Source organism: Schistocerca cancellata, chromosome 2 (assembly GCF_023864275.1).
Source record: "Schistocerca cancellata isolate TAMUIC-IGC-003103 chromosome 2, iqSchCanc2.1, whole genome shotgun sequence".
NCBI classification, from domain to species: Eukaryota; Metazoa; Arthropoda; class Insecta; order Orthoptera; family Acrididae; genus Schistocerca; species Schistocerca cancellata.
Genome location: NC_064627.1, coordinates 139,163,887 through 139,185,364, shown reverse-complemented (window position 1 = coordinate 139,185,364; position 21,478 = coordinate 139,163,887). Strand labels below are relative to the sequence as shown.

The 21,478-nt window shown below is 40.3% G+C and overlaps 1 protein-coding gene across 1 annotated transcript in view; it reads left to right on the top strand.

Moving 5' to 3' along the window:
* Positions 1–21,478, top strand: part of LOC126151880 (guanine nucleotide exchange protein smcr8b-like) — a 104,765-nt gene that overhangs the window by 59,758 nt on the left and 23,529 nt on the right. Inside the window, 3 exon segments of the mRNA XM_049915971.1 lie at positions 4,209–4,334; positions 9,553–9,846; positions 12,291–12,437. Of these exon segments, the coding sequence (XP_049771928.1) occupies positions 4,209–4,334; positions 9,553–9,846; positions 12,291–12,437 (567 nt within the window).

Below are 21,478 nucleotides of genomic sequence, written 5' to 3'. Positions count from 1 at the left end.
CAGCCATAAAAGACCACCGCCGTGCTCTTCAACGCTTCAAGCGGCATCCTTGTACTGTTCTTCTTCTGGTCTTTAAACGACTCTGTGCCCGGACCTGCTACCTAATCAAATTTCAGAAACGGATTTGCTGGGAATGATATGTAGATGTCATAGGACCCCACACCCACTCTTCACAAGTCTGGGTGAAACTCGGGCGAATATGTGGCCACCATCCTGCCACCAGAATTGCAGGAATTTCTGTGCATGGTTTTGTCCTTACCAATCCGGACTTTGTGGCAGAAAATTTCGCTCAGCACTTTGTTCAAGCTTCGGCTACGGCTCAGTATCCGCCAACGTTCATTCTCCTGAAAGAGCGTTCAGAATGACTGCCTTCGTCTTTTGTTTCTCGCTGCTCAGAACCGTATAATGTCCCATTCAGCTAGTGGGAATTTGCCAGTGCCCTCGCCCTTTGTCCTGATACTGCTCCTGGACCAGATCGGATACATAATCAAATGCTCCAACACTTATCGGTGGCTGGCCACTGTCGTATACTGACCTCCTTCAACTGTCTGTTGGGTGAGGGAGTATTTCCTACCCAGTGGCAGGAAAGCATTGTTGTTCCAGTGTTGAAGACAGGGGAGCTGCCTCTTCAGTTGGATAGCTACCATCCCATTAGCCTTACTAACACCCTCTGCAAGCTCCTTGAGCACATGGTGAGTCAGCGGCTGTTTTGGATCCTTGAATCCCGTGACCTTTTGTCATCGACTCAAAGTGTTTTTCGCTGTGGCCGCTCTATGGTGGATAACTTGGTCCACCTGGAGTCTGCTATCCAGTCAGCTTCTGCCCATCGGCAACACCCCCTTGCAGTCTTCTTTGATCTGCATAAAGCTTGTGACACCACCTGGCACCACCACATCCTCACCACCCTTCATGAATGGGGCCTTTGTGGTGCTCTGCCCATTTTTATGCGTAACTTCCTTTCTTGTCACTCTTTTCAGGTCCAGGTTGGCTCCTCCTACAGCTCTCCCCATCGGCAAGAAAATGGGGTTCCATGCTGAGCATCCCTCTCTTTCTCATAACCATTAATGGTCTGGTGACAGCTGTTGGGCCGACAGTGTCCCCCTCTTTGTATGCTGATGATTTTTGTATATACCTCGCCTCTTCCGTAATGGGCCCTGCAGAATTCCGTCTACAGGGGGAAATCTGTCGGGCCCACTCATGGGTTCTCTCCCATGGCTTTCAGTTTTCGGCAGCCAAGACATGTGTCATGCATTTCTGCCGTCACCATACAGTCCAGCCCCATCTGGAACTGTTCCTTGATGGCCAGCCCCTCGAGGTGGTGGACACCCATCGCTTCTTGGGAGTAGTCATTGATGCCCGGTTGACATAGCTCCCTCGCCTTTGCCATCTGAAGAGGACATGCTGGTCCCATCTGCAGTGTTCTTAGGTGTCTGTGCAATACCACCTGGGGTGCAGACCTCACTGTTCTCCTGCGATTGTATCAAGCCTTGGTCCAGTCTCGTTTAGACTATGGAAGTCCTGTCTATGGTTCTGCATCACCTTTGACGCAGCAGATACTGGACCCCATCCACCACTGTGGGGTCCGACTTGTGATGGGTGCCTTCCGGACTAGCCCCATACTTAGCCTTCTCACAGAGGTGGGGATTCCACCACTGTGAGTTTTGCGCCAGCAACAGCTGATATCTTATGCGCTCTGCTTTCGCTGCATCCCAAAGCGCTCTAATTATGGTATCCTTTATCCACACACCAAGATCCCACTGCCGCAGCAGAAGCCACGATGTGGGCTCAACATGGCTGTCTGCATTCAGTAGCTCTTTTCTAAGCTCCAGTAATTGCCTTTACCATCTCTTCTCCGCTCACGCACATACCCCTCTGTGGTGCGTCTCTCAGTCGCAACTCTGTCGTTATCTCTCAATCGATTCAAAGGATTTTGTCCATCCAATGGCTATTCGCCACCAGTTCTCCTGTCTCCTCAGTTCTTTTCAGAGTTCAGAAGTGATCTATACTGATGGCTCCATGGTTGCTGGCCGCACTGGTTTTGCTTACACCTATGCGCGACGCATGGTACTTCGTTCCTTGCCAGATGGCTGTAGTGTTTTTACTGCAGAATTGGTACCCTTCTTGCATGCACTGGACCACATCTGCTCCTGCTCAGGACTATCCTTCACTATCTGTAGTGACTCATTGAGGATTTGCACACTATCAGCCAGTGCTTCCCTCACCACCAGTTGGTCATCACTATCCAGGACTCCCTTTCTCTCCTCGCTCAATGTGGATGCTCAGTGGTTTTCATTTGGACCCCAGGCCATGTTGGGATTGTTGGCAATGAACTTGGCAATCGATTGGCTAAATTAGCTACTTCCAGGCCATCTCTTGCTATTGGCATTCCGGAAATAGACCTTCATTCGGCATTACGTTGTCAGGATTTGGGCCTTTGGGATGCAGAATGGAGCACTCTTTCTTTGCTGAACAAGCTCAGGGCAATTAAGGATTCTATAACTCCATGGCGGTCCTCCTTACGGGCCTCTCATAAGGCCTCTGTCATCCTCTGTCAGCTCCACATCGGCCATACTTTTTTGACTCACGGTAATCTCCTCCGTCGTGAGGGCCCCCCTCTCTGTCGTTGTGGATCGATGTTGACTGTGGCTCACATCTTACTGGACTGCGCCAACTTAGCCACCCTACGACGGACTTTTAGCTTTCAAGAATTGCTACCCCTGGTGTTGGCTGACAATGCCTCAGCGGCAGATCTCGTTTTACGTTTTATTCGTGATGGGGGTTTTTATCGCTTTATTTAAGGAAGGAACCTTCCACCTTATCGGTGAGTGGAGGAGATGGCAGGCCCTCTTGCTCCCCCCTTCGCCCCAACTGGATTGGCTTCAACTGGGTTCAACTGGGCTTGGTGGTTTACCCCGGCCCTCTGCCTTCCCACTCCTTTCGTTACGGGGTCTGTTATGTCTTGATTGTCTCTCTTGTCTCCTGTGCATCTTCCTTCCCGCCCCTGTCATTAGTCACTTTCTTTTCGTCACACCTTCTTCCGCCCTTTTCGTTCCTTCCCTTTGTTTTTCATTTTATGGACATTGTAGTTGCCTGTCCTAATGTGGGATTTTATCGGTTTTAGTTAATCTAAGGTCAGAGGGACTGATGACTGTGTAGTTTGGTCCCTTCTACACCCAACCAACCAACCTTATTGAAACAAAGATGTCAGAAAATCTAATAAACAGAGAGGGTGGTTTCGATTTAAATAACATTTGGGGTCTGGCACTCAGTTTATTAAAATCTTGGGGACTATCACATCCACCTAAATCAGAAAATGCTGAGAGAATTTGCATTTCACGGAATATCAATGCAAGCTGTGAAAAACAAAAGAGCATCAAATGGCCTAGTGGGCATTGGGAATTGAACTCGACTATAAATAATGGCAGAGAACCAACAATAGTTCACAGTCTGGTTGGAGTCCAGGAAGTGACTACACAAAACAGCAAAACTCACAGCATCTGAAGAAGACAGCCAAGTCAGTCGTCAAAATACTGGGCATGAAATGGAAACAACAGCACAGTAGAAAACTTGGAAATACAGTGTTACGTATTTGAGACATTATTTTTGAGTAACTTGTGAAGGAAGAGCTACATAATTATTTGAATGTTTGGTATCACTTAATTGTACCAGATTAGGGAAAATGTCTTCCCATACTGACAGCTGGTACGTGATGACGTTGACTTACAAACATGATCGTTACTTGAAACAGCAGCTGTGATTCACCCTCTTGAAGTGAGTATATGTACCACAGCTGCAGCAATGGATCAGTTGATTTACTCAATTTGGTGGTTCTTCAATGATTAAACACTGTGCTAATTGTTGACAAACTGTTAGGGGACACAGTAGTCAGCCTTCACTGAATTACAAGCGTTTCATAGTAAAGCTTCTTGAACTCTGTTTCAGTCAGAAAAATACCAAATGCAGTTGTGTGATTAATCATTGCTCTGGAATATGTACAGCTAACAAGAGAAAGTTAACTCTGGCATGTATTGTCAGCCACCCAGCACTCACTAGCTGTCTCTTTATTTCTTCTGTTCCAGAAGCTTGCTGTTTTCACATTGTCTATTATCTATTGATACACAACTCATTTCTTCTCTTCCTCATAAAGTAATTTTATGCTTGTATATTTTGAATAGAATCGTCTACCTTTTACCGAAAATTTGTTCCAGAAAGAGGAAGAAGGGATTGAGTTGTCAGCAGATGAAGAGAAGATCCTTAATAGTTCTTCAATAGATCAGCTGGTTTCACAATACACTGAATACAAGAATATGCTTCATGTGGCAGAGCCATACATGGTAAGATAAAGTCTGTTATGTATTTATTAATCCAATTCTATGGCTGACAGTGATCAGTAAGAGCTACTTCATCAGTGTTGTAAATTGGCATTAAGAGTCAAAGAAATAAGATCAAATTAACTTCAGGAGTCACCTTTTTGTTGATGGTGTGTATGAACAGACATATCCATCTCTGTGTTTTGTTGTTTGTACAGCCCATAGTTATTTCCCTAACCAAAATAAATGTACGAGTTTCTTTAGATAATTGTTGTTAAAGTTTGTGATTTTAAACTTCCTTGTGTGTATTGTGATCAGTAAGCTCAGTGGCTCATCATATGTTTGCCAATTTTAAGTTTCTTGCCACTAATGAATGTCTGGGTAACATTTATTAATGCAATCAAGTTTTGATTGCTGTTAATTACATTTATATCAATAAATAAGACTGGAAATAATAAACAAGTCTCTTCATTTTGAATGACTCCTAAATTCGGATGCATGGTTCAGAATAATATGTGACTGGCACATCATTATTTACTGTAGTCAGCAAGAAAGTTAATAGGATGACACAGTTGCAATGGACAGTGTTTTCAGATGTTAATAACATAGTAAACCATATTCTGCAGCTTCTTTACACTCATGTCTTGAAACTTTAAAGGCATTTTTGTGGAAATTATCCTGAGAAATAGCACTATATCTGTAGAATGGTCCACCAATAAAGAACTGTAAACATGAACACATAGGCTGTCACAAACTGGGGATGTAAATAAATATTCATATTATTCAGCAGAATGAGCTTTTATATGACGGCATGGTCATTGACATGAAATGAAAGTTAAAAGCTGGTGGGAAGTTTCCTCCTACACAAGCAATGAAATATACCATGACAGTAACTTCCATAGTTTCTAATATAGTGTGGGTTGACTTCTTCTACTGTGTAATGTTTTGGTTGATATATATGTAAAATTCAAAGTACCTGTTTTTTTATATAAAAATATTTCATTTCTGAGCAGTAGATGATTTATTCATATATATATCTGAACAAATGCGCTGGCAGGTCGATAGACACACAAACAAACACAAACATACACACAAAATTCAAGCTTTCGCAACCAACAGTTTTAGATATATTTTTCCCACGTGGAATGTTTCCCTCTATCATATATAAAAGCGCTGGCAGGTCGATAGACACACAAACAAACACATAAAATTCAAGCTTTCGCAACATAACGGTTGCTTCGTCAGGAAAGAGGGAAGGAGAGGGAAAGACGGAAGGATGTGGGTTTTAAGGGAGAGGGTAAGGAGTCATTCCAATCCTGGGAGCGGGAAGACTTACCTTAGAGGGAAAGGACAGGTATACACTCGCGCACACACACACATATCCATCCGCATATACACAGACACAAACTGTCTTTCCACGTGGGAAAAATATATCTAAAAACAAAGATGATGAGACTTACCAAACAAAAGCGCTGGCAGGTCGATAGACACACAAACATACACACAAAATTCAAGCTTTCGCAACAAACGGTTGCTTCATCAGGAAAGAGGGAAGGAGAGGGAAAGACGAAAGGATGTGGGTTTTAAGGGAGAGGGTAAGGAGTCATTCCAATCCCGGGAGCGGAAAGACTTACCTTAGTGGGAAAAAAGGACAGGTATACACTCGCGCGCGCGCACACACACACACACACACACACACACACACACACACACACACACACACACATCCATCCGCACATACGCAAGCAGACATTTTTGCCTTTACAAATGCCCACCCGCGCCCGTGCACACACGGATGGACATGCGTGCGCGCGCGAGCGCACACCCGTCCCTCCCCCATATCCATTCGCACATACACAGACACAAGCAGACATTTTCTGCTGTGTGTGGGTATGTGTGGATGGATATGTGTGTGTGTGCGCGAGTGTACACCTGTCCATTTTTCCCCCTAAGGTAAGTCTTTCCGCTCCCGGGATTGGAATGACTCCTTACCCTCATATATATATATATATATATATATATATATATATTTAAAAAGAAAGATGATGAGACTTACCAAACAAAAGCGCTGGCAGGTCGATAGACACACAGACAAACACAAACATACACACAAAATCTAGCTTTCGCAACCAATGGTTGCCTCGTCAGGAAAGAGGGAAGGAGAGGGAAAGACAAAAGGATTTGGGTTTTAAGGGAGAGGGTAAGGAGTCATTCCAATCCCGGGAGCGGAAAGACTTACCTTAGGGGGAAAAAAGGAGGGAAAAAAGGACAGGTATACACTCGCACACACACACACATATCCATCCTCATATACACAGACACAAGCAGACATTTGTAAAGGCCTTTACAAATGTCTGCTTGTGTCTGTGTATATGAGGATGGATATGTGTGTGTGTGTGCGAGTGTATACCTGTCCTTTTTTCCCTCCTTTTTTCCCCCTAAGGTAAGTCTTTCCGCTCCCGGGATTGGAATGACTCCTTACCCTCTCCCTTAAAACCCAAATCCTTTTGTCTTTCCCTCTCCTTCCCTCTTTCCTGACGAGGCAACCATTGGTTGCGAAAGCTAGATTTTGTGTGTATGTTTGTGTTTGTCTGTGTGTCTATCGACCTGCCAGCGCTTTTGTTTGGTAAGTCTCATCATCTTTCTTTTTAAATATATTTTTCCCACGTGGAACGTTTCCCTCTATTATATTCATATATATATATATATATATATATATATATATATATGTATAAGTGCTGGCACGTCGATAGACACACAAACATACACACAAAATTCTAGCTTTCACAATCAATGGTTGCCTCGTCAGGAAAGAGGGAAGGAGAGGAAAAGACGAAAGGATTTGGGTTTTAAGAGAGAGGGTAAGGAGTCATTCCAATCCCGGGAGCGGAAAGACTTACCTTAGGGGGAAAAAAGGACGGGTATACACTCGCATACAAACACATATCAATCCACACATATACAGACACAAGCAGACATATACAGAGGCAAAGAGTTTGGGCAGAGATGTCAGTCGATGCGGAAGTGCAGAGGCAAAGATGTTGTTGAATGACAGGTGAGGTATGAGTGGCGGCACAGCTCACAGTAAGAAGACAATGAGTGAATCACATAATAATTTATTACATCAGGACTGCCTGATTTTGACATAATAAATTATTACACAAATATTTATAAGTTGACTGCTTCCATATGACAATATGTCAGCTTTTTTTTAATTATATATATATATCTAAAAACAAAGATGATGTGACTTACCAAACGAAAGTGCTGGCATGTCAATAGACACACAAACAAACACAAACATACACACAAAATTCTAGCTTTCGCAACCAGCAGTTGCTTGTCAGGAAAGAGGGAAGGAGAGGGAAAGACGAAAGGATGTGGGTTTTAAGGGAGAGGGTAAGGAGTCATTCCAATCCCGGGAGCGGAAAGACTTACCTTAGGGGGAAAAAAGGATGGGTATACACTCACACACATACACATATATCCATCCACACATATACAGACACAAGCAGACATATACAGAGGCAAAAGTGTTTGACATAGGCTTTGTTGTGATCTTGGCTGCCCATAATCTCAAGTACTCACAACAATCACTATTTGAGAGAGTGGCTAACTCAAATTCTTATTATTTTGATGTTCTTCAGATTTAATTAACACCATTAATCTTTTTAAACACGTAACCTTTCCCCCACATCTCATTTAGTGATGGCATGTGGCCCTGTTGATGAGAATCCATTCATTATATGGTGATTAACACATTGAGATCCATACAGTTAGAAACATTTAGGGCCCAGAAAACCAGTCATATAAGCCATTATTCAAAATGTTACTGGCATATCTTTGTTTGAGACACCTTAAAGGGAACACACACTAAAAAAGATTAAGCTTCAAGGCTGACTTATCACATTTATTTTAGTTCTGTTATAGGTCGCAAATTTTACAGTAATGATGACAGAAACGTAACTATCCTTCTAAAAAGAATTTCGCTCATAATTTGCTGTTCTATGGAAAAGTCTAAAACATTCTGAATGCAAAGAAATATATTGCAATCAGGACAATACCAGCTTGTTTTTTCCAGCTTGCTTTGCCAATAGGCTGTTTCACCTTATCCAATCTTGCTAACCTGTGTTAGATGCTGCTTCATTTCAATTAGTGGAATTTATTAGTAAATGTTGTCTACAAGCCCATTGCTGATAGTTGCACTAGGAAGAATTTCTTGAGATGGTGTTGTGCTTTTCTGGAAGAGTGCTTCCCCAGTTTCTTCAGACTATTCCCACTTAGATATGTTTCTCTCCAATCCAGAACCATTCAGTTCTTTCTCTAAATTTTTTTGAAATTTCTTAGACCCTCAACAAATGTGATACGTTGTAGCACAATTACAGAAAACATCAGAACCTAATGAGTACATGCATGAATCTCATGACAACAAACTCGCAACAGCTCAGTCAGTCAAGAGAGCAGCTCTTATGTTCATTGCTGCTTCTATCAAAGTAATTCTATACACTGGGAACAGAGGGTACCACCTGACAATGTGCAGGGACTGAGAGATCCATACATTGTTCTCACATAAAACTAGTTCTGTTCTCAAATGATAGGTGGCTTGTGCACCACGAAACATCATGGCTCAGATATACTCAAGCGCACTCCTGTGGACACAAAAACTGTGGCTGGAGTTGCACTCAGGCTTGTATCTGAGAGAAGTAAGCTGTGTGTCAGCACTGGCTTTTGCCCTCTTCCTTATCTCTCATTTTCATCAACATCACAAAGTGACTCTGAATTATACAAGCTCTCATTGCAGTCTCCTACACTTATCACATGCTCATCAAATTTACCTGGTTTCAGCAGATGTGCTCACACTTCAAGAAGGAATGTGCTGTTGTGTGTAAAGATAGTAAACCATGCCAATTAGATGGCTGAACCACTCCTTGGAGTTTCTTAGACAACAATGCCACATAGTTTTAATTTTCCATACTAATGAACTGTGAATGGTGTGGGCAGTATCTCAGGATCATATAGAGAACACCTATGATTGAGAAGTTTAAAATAGAAATTCTTAGTTTCCTGCATGCCCTTACCAAAGGATTATTTGCTTTTCAGTTATATGTAATTTCAAAACATTTAGATTACTGAAAATGCACCAGGGATTTAATAATTTAAGTAATGTATTCTCTAAAGTATGTAAGTAGTTGTGGCACCAGTAATATGTATGCTTTTGTTTACAATTTTGTTCTGCACACAGAATAACCAAACAGCACAGGAAGTTGTGAATGTTTGGAAAGGCAGCCTTGTGAGTGCAGAGATGATGCACACAGGTGTCAGTCGCTACATGGCAAAATTACGCCATGAATTGCTGAACCACGGTATCACTTCTGCACAGCACAATGGGCCATCACTTCGCGCAGTAGTGGCTCTTAGTCCATGGGGCCTTGCTTTCCTCTTGTGGGAGCTCATGTGTATCCAGCGACAACATCGCAGGTGTCGCCTCAGCAAGATGGTCTACATGTTTGCACAGGATGAGGAATCACTAACAGAGGTGCTTGACAAAATGCCTGAGATCATTCTTGTTACATCCAGTTTTCTTAGTCCCACTATAGTTTCATTATTATCGATTTTGTTTTTATCTAGTTTTTGTGTATTCAATAACATATTTTTATAACAGATAAACTAGCTACTGTGGTTAATTAATTGCTTAAATTGCTGATTTAATTTTTTTATAACCAAATGTGACAAATACTAACCCTACGTAGTAATTCCCTAAACTGTCAAAAACACCATGACACTATAGACTTGGGAGCTTAAAATGAGTTTCCAGTAAACTAAAGTAGCCTGTGCTTTGTTGCAAGCAGTATTTACAAATTAAAATAATAATTCAATCTTTGGTGCAATTATGTAGTCTGGCAAATCAGGTATGCTGATATACTTTAGGTAATCACGTGGAAGAAACCTCCATATAATTGTCAAGGAGCATATCTGCCTCTGTAAAAAGAACACTTAGTCTGATACATGTAGACTCACGCAATTGATGAAGTTTTAGATAGACTGTTTGGGGTCATATGTCATAATGCAAAATTCTGTAAGGAGATGATTATCTGAATCATATTCAAGAGAGTATGTTCAAGGAACTAGTTTTGAATCTGAGGACATTTCCATTTCTTGGGCAAGTGCTCTACCAATTGAGATATCCGAGCACAACCCATAACACATCCTCACACCTTTACTTCTGCCAGTACCTCTTCTACCTTTCAGACTTCACAGAAATTCTGCAGCATACTTCGTGTGAGAGATTGCTTGTCCTGCAAGGTATCTATGAGAACTTCATTGCAGTTTGGAAGGTAGGAGAAGAGATACTAGCAGAAGCATATCTATGATGGTGGGTTGTGAGTCAAGCTTAGACAGCTCAGTCAGTAGAGCTCTTGCTGGTGAAAGGCAGAGGTCCCAGGTTAGAGTCCTGCTCAAGCATACACTTTTAATCTGTCAGGAAATTTCATAGCAGTGCGAACCCCACTGCAATATGAAAATTCATTCTGGATGTTTGAATCTGATATGAGAATAATGCACTGTCCTACCATTTGTCAGAAAAAGATTTTTTCTCAGTTACCTTAAGGGATAGTGATTGGAAGCTGCATACGAAGTGCTGAATAGGGTTCAGAACATTCATAGAGGTGGTTCAGCATAGTATTTACCTCATATTTTCTGTGTGAACTGGGACAGAAGAACGCATTATGGAGTGGCCAAAAGATCATAATTGTCTTTGGGCAGACCATAGGTCATGTAGTGAAGAAAATGGAAGTTTTTGCAGATATGTTGCCACAAACATTCTGTGAGCTTACAAACAGTGGTAATCATCATGCTGTCTTCCAAAAATAACTGGAATGAAAGACTGCATTATAGAGTGGCCAAAAGATCATAATTGTCTTGAGGCAGACCAACGTCATGTAGTGGAGCAAACTGAAGTTTCTGCAGATGCATTGCCACAAGAGTTGTATGGGATTACCAGCAATGGCAAACATCATATCATCTTCCAAAAATAACAATAAAACAATTAACAGTGTTAGCATTTGTGAGGTATTGTTTGATAGTTACATTTGTGAACTCCAACACTTCACATGATTAAACTAATCACTCAACTATTACCTTATCAAGTATATGTTATTGGTTGCAGAACAAAGAATCTAGTGGAGTTTTGCTAGTGCCACCATCATGATGGAACGAAGTGTTGCACTACATTACAGATGGTGCATAATATGCTCAGAAATTATTCAAGACTTGTAGCCTCATTTTGTAGGCTAAAAATAATCCAACACCTCATTAAACATGTTTGCTCGTATTTAATCAAACACATAACACTATTAAGTCTGCAGCATGCTCTTGCTGTTGTCACGGAAGGTAAAATTCTGTGGGTTCTTAGGCTGCAGTCTGCAGCTCGTAGCCTAGTGGCTAGTGTTGCTGCCTCTGGATCATGGGGTCCCAGGTTCGATTCTCGGCTGGTTTGGGGATTTTCTCCGGTCAGGGACTCATCATCTCATCATCATTCATGAAAGTGACAAGATTGGACTGAACAAAGATTGTAAATTTGTACAGGCGCTGATAACTGCGCAGTTGAGCACCCCACAAACCCATCATCATCATCATCATCATCATCATCATCATCTTAGGCTGCATCATATTTCATATACACGATCGACATTTCAACTCCTCTGCTGGTGTCCTGTTCAGCATTTTGTGATATTCACTATTGAATGAACACTCAGCTAACCATAGCTGTACATTCAGCTAACCATGAACTCCCCAAGATCATGAAGAAGATCCAAGCAGAAGAGTTGAAATGTCGATCGTGTAGAAGAAATATGGCATGGCCAAACAACCCAGAAGATTTTACTTTCACTAATTACTATATTTATAAAATTATGTGCTACACAAAAATCTATTTAAATCAGACTGAGTAAAAATATTTTTTGTTGTTGTTATTGTTTGCAGGGGATACAGCAACACTCATCAGAAAGGGCATTACACGAACCTGAATATCTGTCACTACTTAGTGCTCTTACATACCCTGTAGACAGACCAGACAGTAACCATAAACGTTGCAGTCAAGACAGCTTAGATTTCCTGGAAGCTAGTGCTGTGAGTACAAAAATACCAGTATCTGGTTAAGAAATCAGTTGAACAGTTCAGTAGAGTAAAATGCTGAAAACATTTGTGACCTTTCTAAACCTTCTGAGACTATTCTCTTAATGCATAAACTTGATCTCTCCTGTTTCACTCCTCAAATAATACAAATTATTTACATTAAAATATAGCGTGTGTGTGTGTGTGTGTGTGTGTGTGTGTGTGTGTGCGCGCGCGCTCATTTAAACTTTACAAATCTTATAAGACATAATGAAAATCAAAGCTCCATAACTAGCCGCAATAAGATAATATATATAATATTTTACATGACAGGTGTGTTTTGACGCAATTGCCATTATCAAGTGACCTGCAAAAATAACATATTGGTAAGATTATCTATATGTAAATTGTGGTTGCTTTATGTTTACAATTGCATTGGTACTTACATATTGCATCTATAGTAAATTTTTTTGTGTCGAGTTGTGGTAAGTACAACATTTTTTGTAGCTACAAAATGTAAAAATACATTTGACAGGTATTTTGACAGTTCAATATTTTATCAGTTCTTTACTGCAGTGCTATGTGTTTACAAAGTATATATGGTTTATCAGAGATCGTCTTACATTTCCTTGTTTTTATTTTCCTTTGAATTTTATCTATGGTTTGTGTATATTTTGTTTCCCATATGACTATCCTTTTTGTATTCTATTATGTCAATAAAGTTTTCGAGCATGTTTAAAGTCTGGTGTTCATGTAGAATTTCATGTGGGTATCTTCTTATATGAATATATATTTCCAGTTCTTTGAGAATGTTCATAGTAAGGCATTTTGTTATTCTATTTAATGTTTCTATTGCAGTTTCAGTTTTCTTTGATTTCTGGTGTTGAGTTTTCAGACGTAAACAGAAACATGACAGATTGCTATTACTGTTTTTAATGTGTTCTTCAGATCTGGTGTTAGAATTCGTCTGGTTTGGCAGATATAGAAATCATTGCAAGCGTCACGTGTGGTTTTGCATATTCCAGAAGTGACGTATTCTGAGATTTTGGTTGTGCTTGATTGTAATTTCATTATTAGATTGTTATGTGTATGGAAAGCCAGTTGTATGTGTATAGATTTGAATAGTGCATTTATCTTATTTGATATTCTGGCTAGGTAAAGTGTAGGTATGTAGGTTCTTCTATGTCCTACGATTTCTCTAGTAAGATGTTGTCATTCTATATTGTGATGGGTTTCAGTTTTGTATGTTTTTTATATAGTTTTGTTACTGTATCTGGATCAAAATAATTTTTGCTGTCTATAAAACAGAGTGTTTTCAGTTGTTTTTGTATAGCTTGTATTCTGGAGGAAAATTGATTACTCTGTTAATCATTGAGTGAATCAGCATTAAAGTGTCATCTACATATCCATAATAGTAGATGATTTTATTAAGTATTGGCCACTGTGAGTTGAAAAACTTTCTTTAATGTACTGACAAATTTACCTGCAATTATCCTAGTACATAGTTTCTCAGAGCTACTCCATCTGCTTGGGTGTAAATTTTTCCATTGAATTCAAAATAATTTTGGGATAAAGTCGTTTTAAGAAGACATGATTTGATAAGTTGCTGCAGTAGAAGTTTTCCTGTGCTTTAATAGATTTTGTTTTGTAATTTCTATTGTTTCCTGCACTGTTGTGTTGGTATATAGGTTTGTAATGTCAGATCTGCTGTTAGGTGGAATTTATATTTGTACACAGACCATAGATAAAATTCAAAAGGAAATAGAAACGGTGAAATGTAACATCGTCACTGATAAGCCGTGTATATCAGGTTGGTGCATAAGCTCGGAACATTTTTGTTTTACATGTTGGTATTCTGGTTGCTATGAGTTTATTTATCAAGTGTCATTTTTTATTTGTAGTTCATTGTTGTTATTTGAGTCTACATATTGTCATTTGGAGATAGTATGTGGATCTTCAGATGCTAGAAAATGGCGTGCCAAGTGGAGGACTCGGAATATTTCCAATGTCTTCCTCTGCTTCATTTCAAAAGAGGGGTGACAGCAGCGGAGGCAGCCAGAAACATTTGCAACAGGATAATGCCATTGGTCAGAATATAGCCAGAAAAATGTTTTCTTGTATTAAGGAGGATCATTTAGACATTACTGACTCTCCATGTTCAAGAAGACCTTTGGGATTTGATGAAGATTGTTTAAATGCATTAATCCACAATGATCCATATCATTGTGCTCAAGAACTGACAAATGCGATAAACTATGATCAGTCGCCCATTGTGCAACATTTGCATGCAACGGGGTTCAAAAATGAGCTGTGTGGCCACTGCATGCTTGCTCTAAGCCAAAATCACAAAAATCAGTGGGTGACCGTTTGTGCATCTCTGCTTGCTGGTCATCAGTTGGCTTGTGAGCAGCACCCACCATGCCTATCCTGCATTGTTAATGGTGACAAGACATGCTGTCTATATGCTAACATAAGTAAAAGGAAGGAATGGTTGAACCCAAACAAACAGACTGTAACAACTGGCGTGGTATTACATTGTTGTCAGTGCCCAGTAAGGTCCTCACCAGAATTATTTTAGACAGAATTAAAGAATCCCTTGAAAAGTGACTGCGTAAAGAACAGGCCGGTTTTAGGGCACAACGCAGCTGTGTTGATCTTATTAACACTCTTAGGATCATCTTAGAGCAAAGCAAAGAATCCCAAGCAACCATGTACCTGGCATTCATTGATTTTCAAAAGGCCTTCGATTCCGTGAAACATAAAGTGCTCTGGCAGGTGTTGCGGAAGTATGGCATACCACAGAAGATCTTAAATATCATAAAAGATCTATATGATGGCTACGAATGCTGCATACTCCACAAGGGAAATATGACAGAGCCCATAAAAGTAACAACTGGAGTCCGGCAGGGTTGCATTTTGTCACCAACACTTTTTCTACTCATTCTAGACTCTGTTATGAGAAGAGTCACAGCAGGCAGGAGACGAGGAATCCAGTGGGGGATCCACAAACGTCTGGAGGATTTGGATTTTGCAGACGACATAGTTTTATTAGCTCCAAGGCTGACTGATATGCAAGCTAAATTAAGCTTGCTGAAAGAAGAAGCAGAGACTGCTGGCCTCAAGATAAATACAGGCAAAACAAAGGAAATGAGAGTAAATTCAGGTAACATGGAGATGCCCCTGTTAATAGGTGAGCAGCGAGTGGAGACTGTCAACTCATTCCTGTATCTGGGTAGTATAGTGGCGGAAGATGGTGGAGCTGGAGATGACGTGAAAAACCGCATTAAAAAGGCAAATGCTGCCTTCATACAATTGTATCCAATATGGAAAAATAGAAATATCACATACAAAACAAAAATCCGTATTTTTAATACAAATGTGAAGGCTGTCCTTCTGTACGCCAGTGAAAGCTGGAAAATGGATAAAAAGATAACAACCCAGTTACAAAGCTTCATAAATAGATGTCTTCGACGCATCATGAATATCTGGTGGCCAGAAAAAATATGTAATGAGGAGCTCTGGCGAATAACAAACCAGATACCTATAGAAGACCAGATACGAGAGAGAAAGTGGGGCTGGTTGGGGCACACCTTGAGAAAACCAGATGGAGCCATCGAGAAAAAAACATTGGAATGGAATCACCAGGGAACAAGGAAGAGAGGAAGACCAAGGGGCACATGGAAGAGGACAATGGAAGGGGAAGCAAAAAGAGTTGGCAAGACCTGGGCAGAATTGAGGCAAATGGCCAAAGACAGAGACGGATGGCGAGTTCTGGATGCCCTATGCCCCCATAGGGGCCAAAGGAATTAAGTCAAGTAAGTCAAACAAAGCAGCAGACTCTTGTACAGAGACCTGCGCGCTTCCACAAAAGATAAAGTAATGTGTCTTGTGGAACAGCGATAGTGTGGTGTACTAAGAACTGCTACATGAGATGTAACCACAACTGCTGACTTTTATTGGCAACAATTGAGACATCTTGCAGATGCAATCCAAGAACAAAGGCATGGCAACACCCATCTGCTTTCTTGTAGACTGACAAAAAACAATATACAAGAATTGAGTTGGGAAGTCATTCTGCTCCCACCTTATTCACCTGCTCTTGAATCCTCAGATTTTCACCTTTTCCACTCTCTATTGAACAGCCTTCATAGAACTTCCTTTCAGGATGAAAATGTGCTCCGAATATGGCTTAACAAGTTCTTTACCTCAAAACCACATGATTTTTACAGTCGCAGAATTGAAAAGTTACTGAAGTGTTGACAGACTGTTTGTGAGTAGTGAAGGAGAATATATTATTGAAGACTAAAGTCTCTATTATGTGTATTTGGTGGGTTTATTAAACTTATGGAAAAATGCTACGAACTTATCCACATACCTAACACTTTGTAAACATATGTCATCCTAGTAAAGAACTGTCAAAACACTGAACTGCTAAAATATCAGTCAAAGATATATTTTTATGTTTTGTAACTACAAAAAATTTTATACGTACCTCAACTTGATGAAAAAAAATTAGTGTAGATGCAATACTGTCATCACTTCCAACTAGATGCAAGTACCAGTGCAAATTTAAACATGAAACAGCACAACATATAGACAGTCTTACCAATGTTGTTTTGACAGTTCACTTGATGAAGCAATTAAGCCTAAACTGCCCTATAATTTAAAATATTAAACACATTGTCTTATTGCAGCTAGTTTTGGAGCTTTTATTTCCATTATGTCTTATGGTGACGTATACTATACTACAGGCCTAACAGAACGTAAAATATTTCCAGATTTTGGTTGCTGCTTGTATATTCATGCTTTGAAGTGTGAAGAAATTGTGATTTACATCCCATTTGAATTTATTTGTGACGTGCACCCCATGACTTAAGTTATCACCTGTCTCCACTTGGTGAAAATTTCGATACCTTTCTGTTCTTTTTTCCTGACTACATCTGTACTCATCATTTCTTCCCTTTCCTGTACATAGTGTACAGGAATAACAACCATAAGCAAGCCACTGTATTAGCTTGAATTTCTCTGATTTTACCACTGAAGTCATTTCATTAGATTTGTGTGGGGAGGTAGAATTATGTTATTAGACTTTCTTGGGATGCACATTTCTGAATTTTAACAGTAAACCTCTCAATGATACCTAGTACCTCTTGTAGCATCTTGAGCTGAAGTTGGATGAACACTACCTCGTCACTGTCCCTCTTTCTAAATGAACCTGTGGTTAAATATTCTGCTCTTCTTTGAATCGTCTCAGACATCTTTATTGATTATACCTGATAGTGATCGCAGGTTGATGTGCAGTATTCAAGAACCAATGAAATCTCATTCACAGGAGACTCACACTTCCTTGTCATACTTCAAACTATTATCAGTCTGACTTTGCTTTCTTGGAACATATTTATATGTACACTAGCTGTTACCTGCTGCTGCACTCACGTATCAATAGTTTTGTTATAATAGATGATAGTGAACAATATGCTATTGTACATGCAATAACATCAGCTGCCCTCATATGTCTGCCTCTTTGAGTAAACATAGCTCATGATCTCCACCCTGCCCTAACTGCTCCAATGCACAATGATGTGGTGCACTCCAGTATTGCTGCCAAGCACTGCATGTTGAGGGGAATGGGCATGTATATATTACACAGCATGTATATTACACCACGTGACGTCCCCTCTCCGCCGTGTGCTGCTGATGTCGATGCCGTGGAGCTGTTACTGCTACAGCTCGGTCGGTGGAGTTGAGACGCAATGCGCGATGATGGATGTCCTTGTCGGTTAACGAGAGACGCTGAAAAAGCTCTTAAGAAATCGTTCCTCGCGTAATGATTAAAGTTTGATTGCGAGTCCGCAGTTTCCTTATTAATGCGAACTGCGCACTCTGGTTGTCTCTTATGGTTTGAAGTTGAATTATTATGTGCCTGGTTAATACTTTAGCGCAGTAATTGATGAACCTTCCCTCATGTGCATTGTCCACATCACCAAAAGCGAGGAAAAAGTTTAATTGCAGATCGTATTGGTCGTTGTTTGTTCGTTGCTAAGTAAAATTGTTCACTCTATATGACGCGAGATCCACAGATACTCTTTAACAATGTCTTAATTATCTTGCGTCGTAATATTATGTATGTCCAAACCTTCCTTGTCACAACTAACAGTCCACGAATTTACTTCCAAGTTAGTCACTGTTCATTAACTTTTGATGAGCAATTACCAAATATTCATAGAATGATGGAGGCAACAAGTTGAATTTCCACTTTTGATGAAGAATTTTATTGTTCCTTTTCACTAAATACTTTATAAACATAATGCCACATGCACACACTGTTAATTAGCACTGGCAGTTCTGTTAGTTTCAAGTATCGTGACAATTACTACAGCTTTAACCCTTGGCATAATTGTATCTTCTTCATGTATTCTTGTCAATGTCTCCTACTCAAGACTAAACGTGTATTATAGTCTTTTGAAACTTTGTCCATTCCTTTCTATAAGTTTGCTTATATGAATGTTGAATCCAATATTGCCTACTTCCATTAATAAAGTCCAACAACTCGGCATACACATTCAGCATAATATCTCGGTTCAAGTCACTAGTCTGAGTATCAGTTCACAAAATCGGTGCGTCTATGTCACGCAACAACGACCCTTGGAAGTAAAACAATCTCGTCGCTCTCCGTTCGCTCGACTATGGCAAGAGCTGCTCTCATATGACTTGATAGCACAATAGCTAGCCAGCAACTTACCTTTTCCGTGAATGAATTTTGTAGACATATTGAATTTCTTCGTTGCGTTTACAACTCCCACATAAAAGTTATCTCTGACTGACATTTCTTAAGACTTAACTTTCATGGTATTAATTTGCAATTATTACTTAGATGTTCCTCCCCCCATGAACCATAGACATTGCCGTTGGTGGGGAGGCTTGCGTGCCTCAGCGATACAGATAACCGTACCGTAGGTGCAACCACAATGGAGGGGTATCTGTTGAGAGGCCAGAGAAACGTGAGGTTCCTGAAGAGGGGCAGCAGTCTTTTCAGTAGTTGCAGGGGCAACAGTCTGGATGATTGACTGATCTGGCCTTGTAACACTAACCAAAACAGCCTCGCTGTGCTGGCACTGTGAATGGCTGAAAGCAAGGGGAAACTACAGCCGTAATTTTTCCCGAGGGCATCCAGCTTTACTGTATGGTTAAATGATGATATTTTACCCTCTTGGGTAAAATATTCCGGAGGTAAAATAGTCCCCCATTCGGATCTGCAGGCAGGGACTACTCAAGAGGACGTCGTTATCAGGAGAAAGAAAACTGGTGTTCTACAGATCGGAGCATGGAATGTCGGATCCCTTAATCGGGCAGGTAGGTTAGAAAATTTAAAAAGGGAAATGGATAGGTTAAAGTAAGATATAGTGGGATTTAGTGAAGTTCGGTGGCAGGAGGAACAAGACTTTTGGTCAGGTGAATACAGGGCTATAAATACAAAATCAAATATGGGTAGTGCAGGAGTAGGTTTAACAATGAATGGAAAAATAGGAGTGCGGGTAAGCTACTATAAACAACATAGTGAACGCATTATTGTGGCCAAGATAGACACGAAGCTCCGCAGATGATGAAGAAATTGATGAAATGTATGATGAGATAAAAGAAATTATTCAGGTAGTGAAGGGAGACGAAAATTTAATAATCATGGGTGACTGAAATTCGATAGTAGGAAAAGGAAGAGAAGGAAACGTAGTAGGTGAGTATGGATTGGGGGTAAGAAATGAAAGTGCAAGCCGCCTGGTAGAATTTTGCACAGAGCATAAATTAATCATAGCTAACACTTGGCTCAAGAATCATAAAAGAAGATTGTATACATGGTAGAAGCCTGGAGATACTGACAGGTTTCAGATAGATTATATAATGGTAAGACAGAGATTTAGGAACCAGGTTTTAAATTGTAGGACATTTCCGGGTGCAGATGTGGACTCTGACGACAATCTATTGGTTATGAACTGTAGATTAAAACTGAAGAAACTGCAAAAAGGTTGGAATTTAAAGAGATGGCACCTTGATAAACTGACTAAACCAGAGGTTGTACAGAGTTTCAGGGAGAACATAAGGGAACAATTGACAAGAATGGGGGAAAGAAATACAGTAGAAGAAGAATGGGTAGCTCTGAGGGATGAAGTAGTGAAGGCAGCAGAGGATCAAGCAGGTAAAAAGACGAGGGCTAGTAGAAATCCTTGGGTGACAGAAGAAATATTTGGAAAAAAAGAGAACCACTTGTATGAATTTCAAGAGCTCAGATGGAAACCCAGTTCTAAGCAAAGAAGGGAGAGCAGAAAGGTGGAAGGAGTGGAGTATATAGAGGGTCTATACAAGGGCGATGTACTTGAGGACAATATTATGGAAATGGAAGAGGATGTAAATTAAGATGAAATGGATGATACGATACTGCGTGAAGAATTTGACAGAGCACTGAAAGACCTGAATCAAAACAAGGCCCCGCGAGTAGACAACATTCCATTAGAACTACTGATGGCTTTGGGAGAGCCAGTCATGACAAAACTCTACCATCTGGTGAGCAAGATGTATGAGACAGGCAAAATACCCTCAGACTTCAAGAAGAATATAATAATTCCAATTCCAAAGAAAGCAGGTGTTGACAAATGTGAAAATTACTGAACTATCAGTTTAATAAGTCACAGCTGCAAAATACTAACGTGAATTCTTTACAGATGAATGAAAAACTGGTAGAAGTCGACCTCGGGGAAGATCAATTTGGATTCCGTAGAAATGTTGGAACATGTGAGGCAGTACTGACCTTACGTCTTATCTTCGAAGAAAGATTAAGGAAAGGCAAACCTACATTTCTAGCATTTGTAGACTTAAAGAAAGCTTTTGATAATGTTGACTGGAATACTCTTTTTCAAATTCTGAAGGTGGCAGGGGGAAAATACAGGGAACGAAAGGCTATTTACAATTTGTACAGAAACCGATGGCAGTTATAAGAGTCGAGTGGCATGAAAGGGAAGGGAGTGAGTCAGGGTTGTAGCCTATCCCCGATATTATTCAATCTG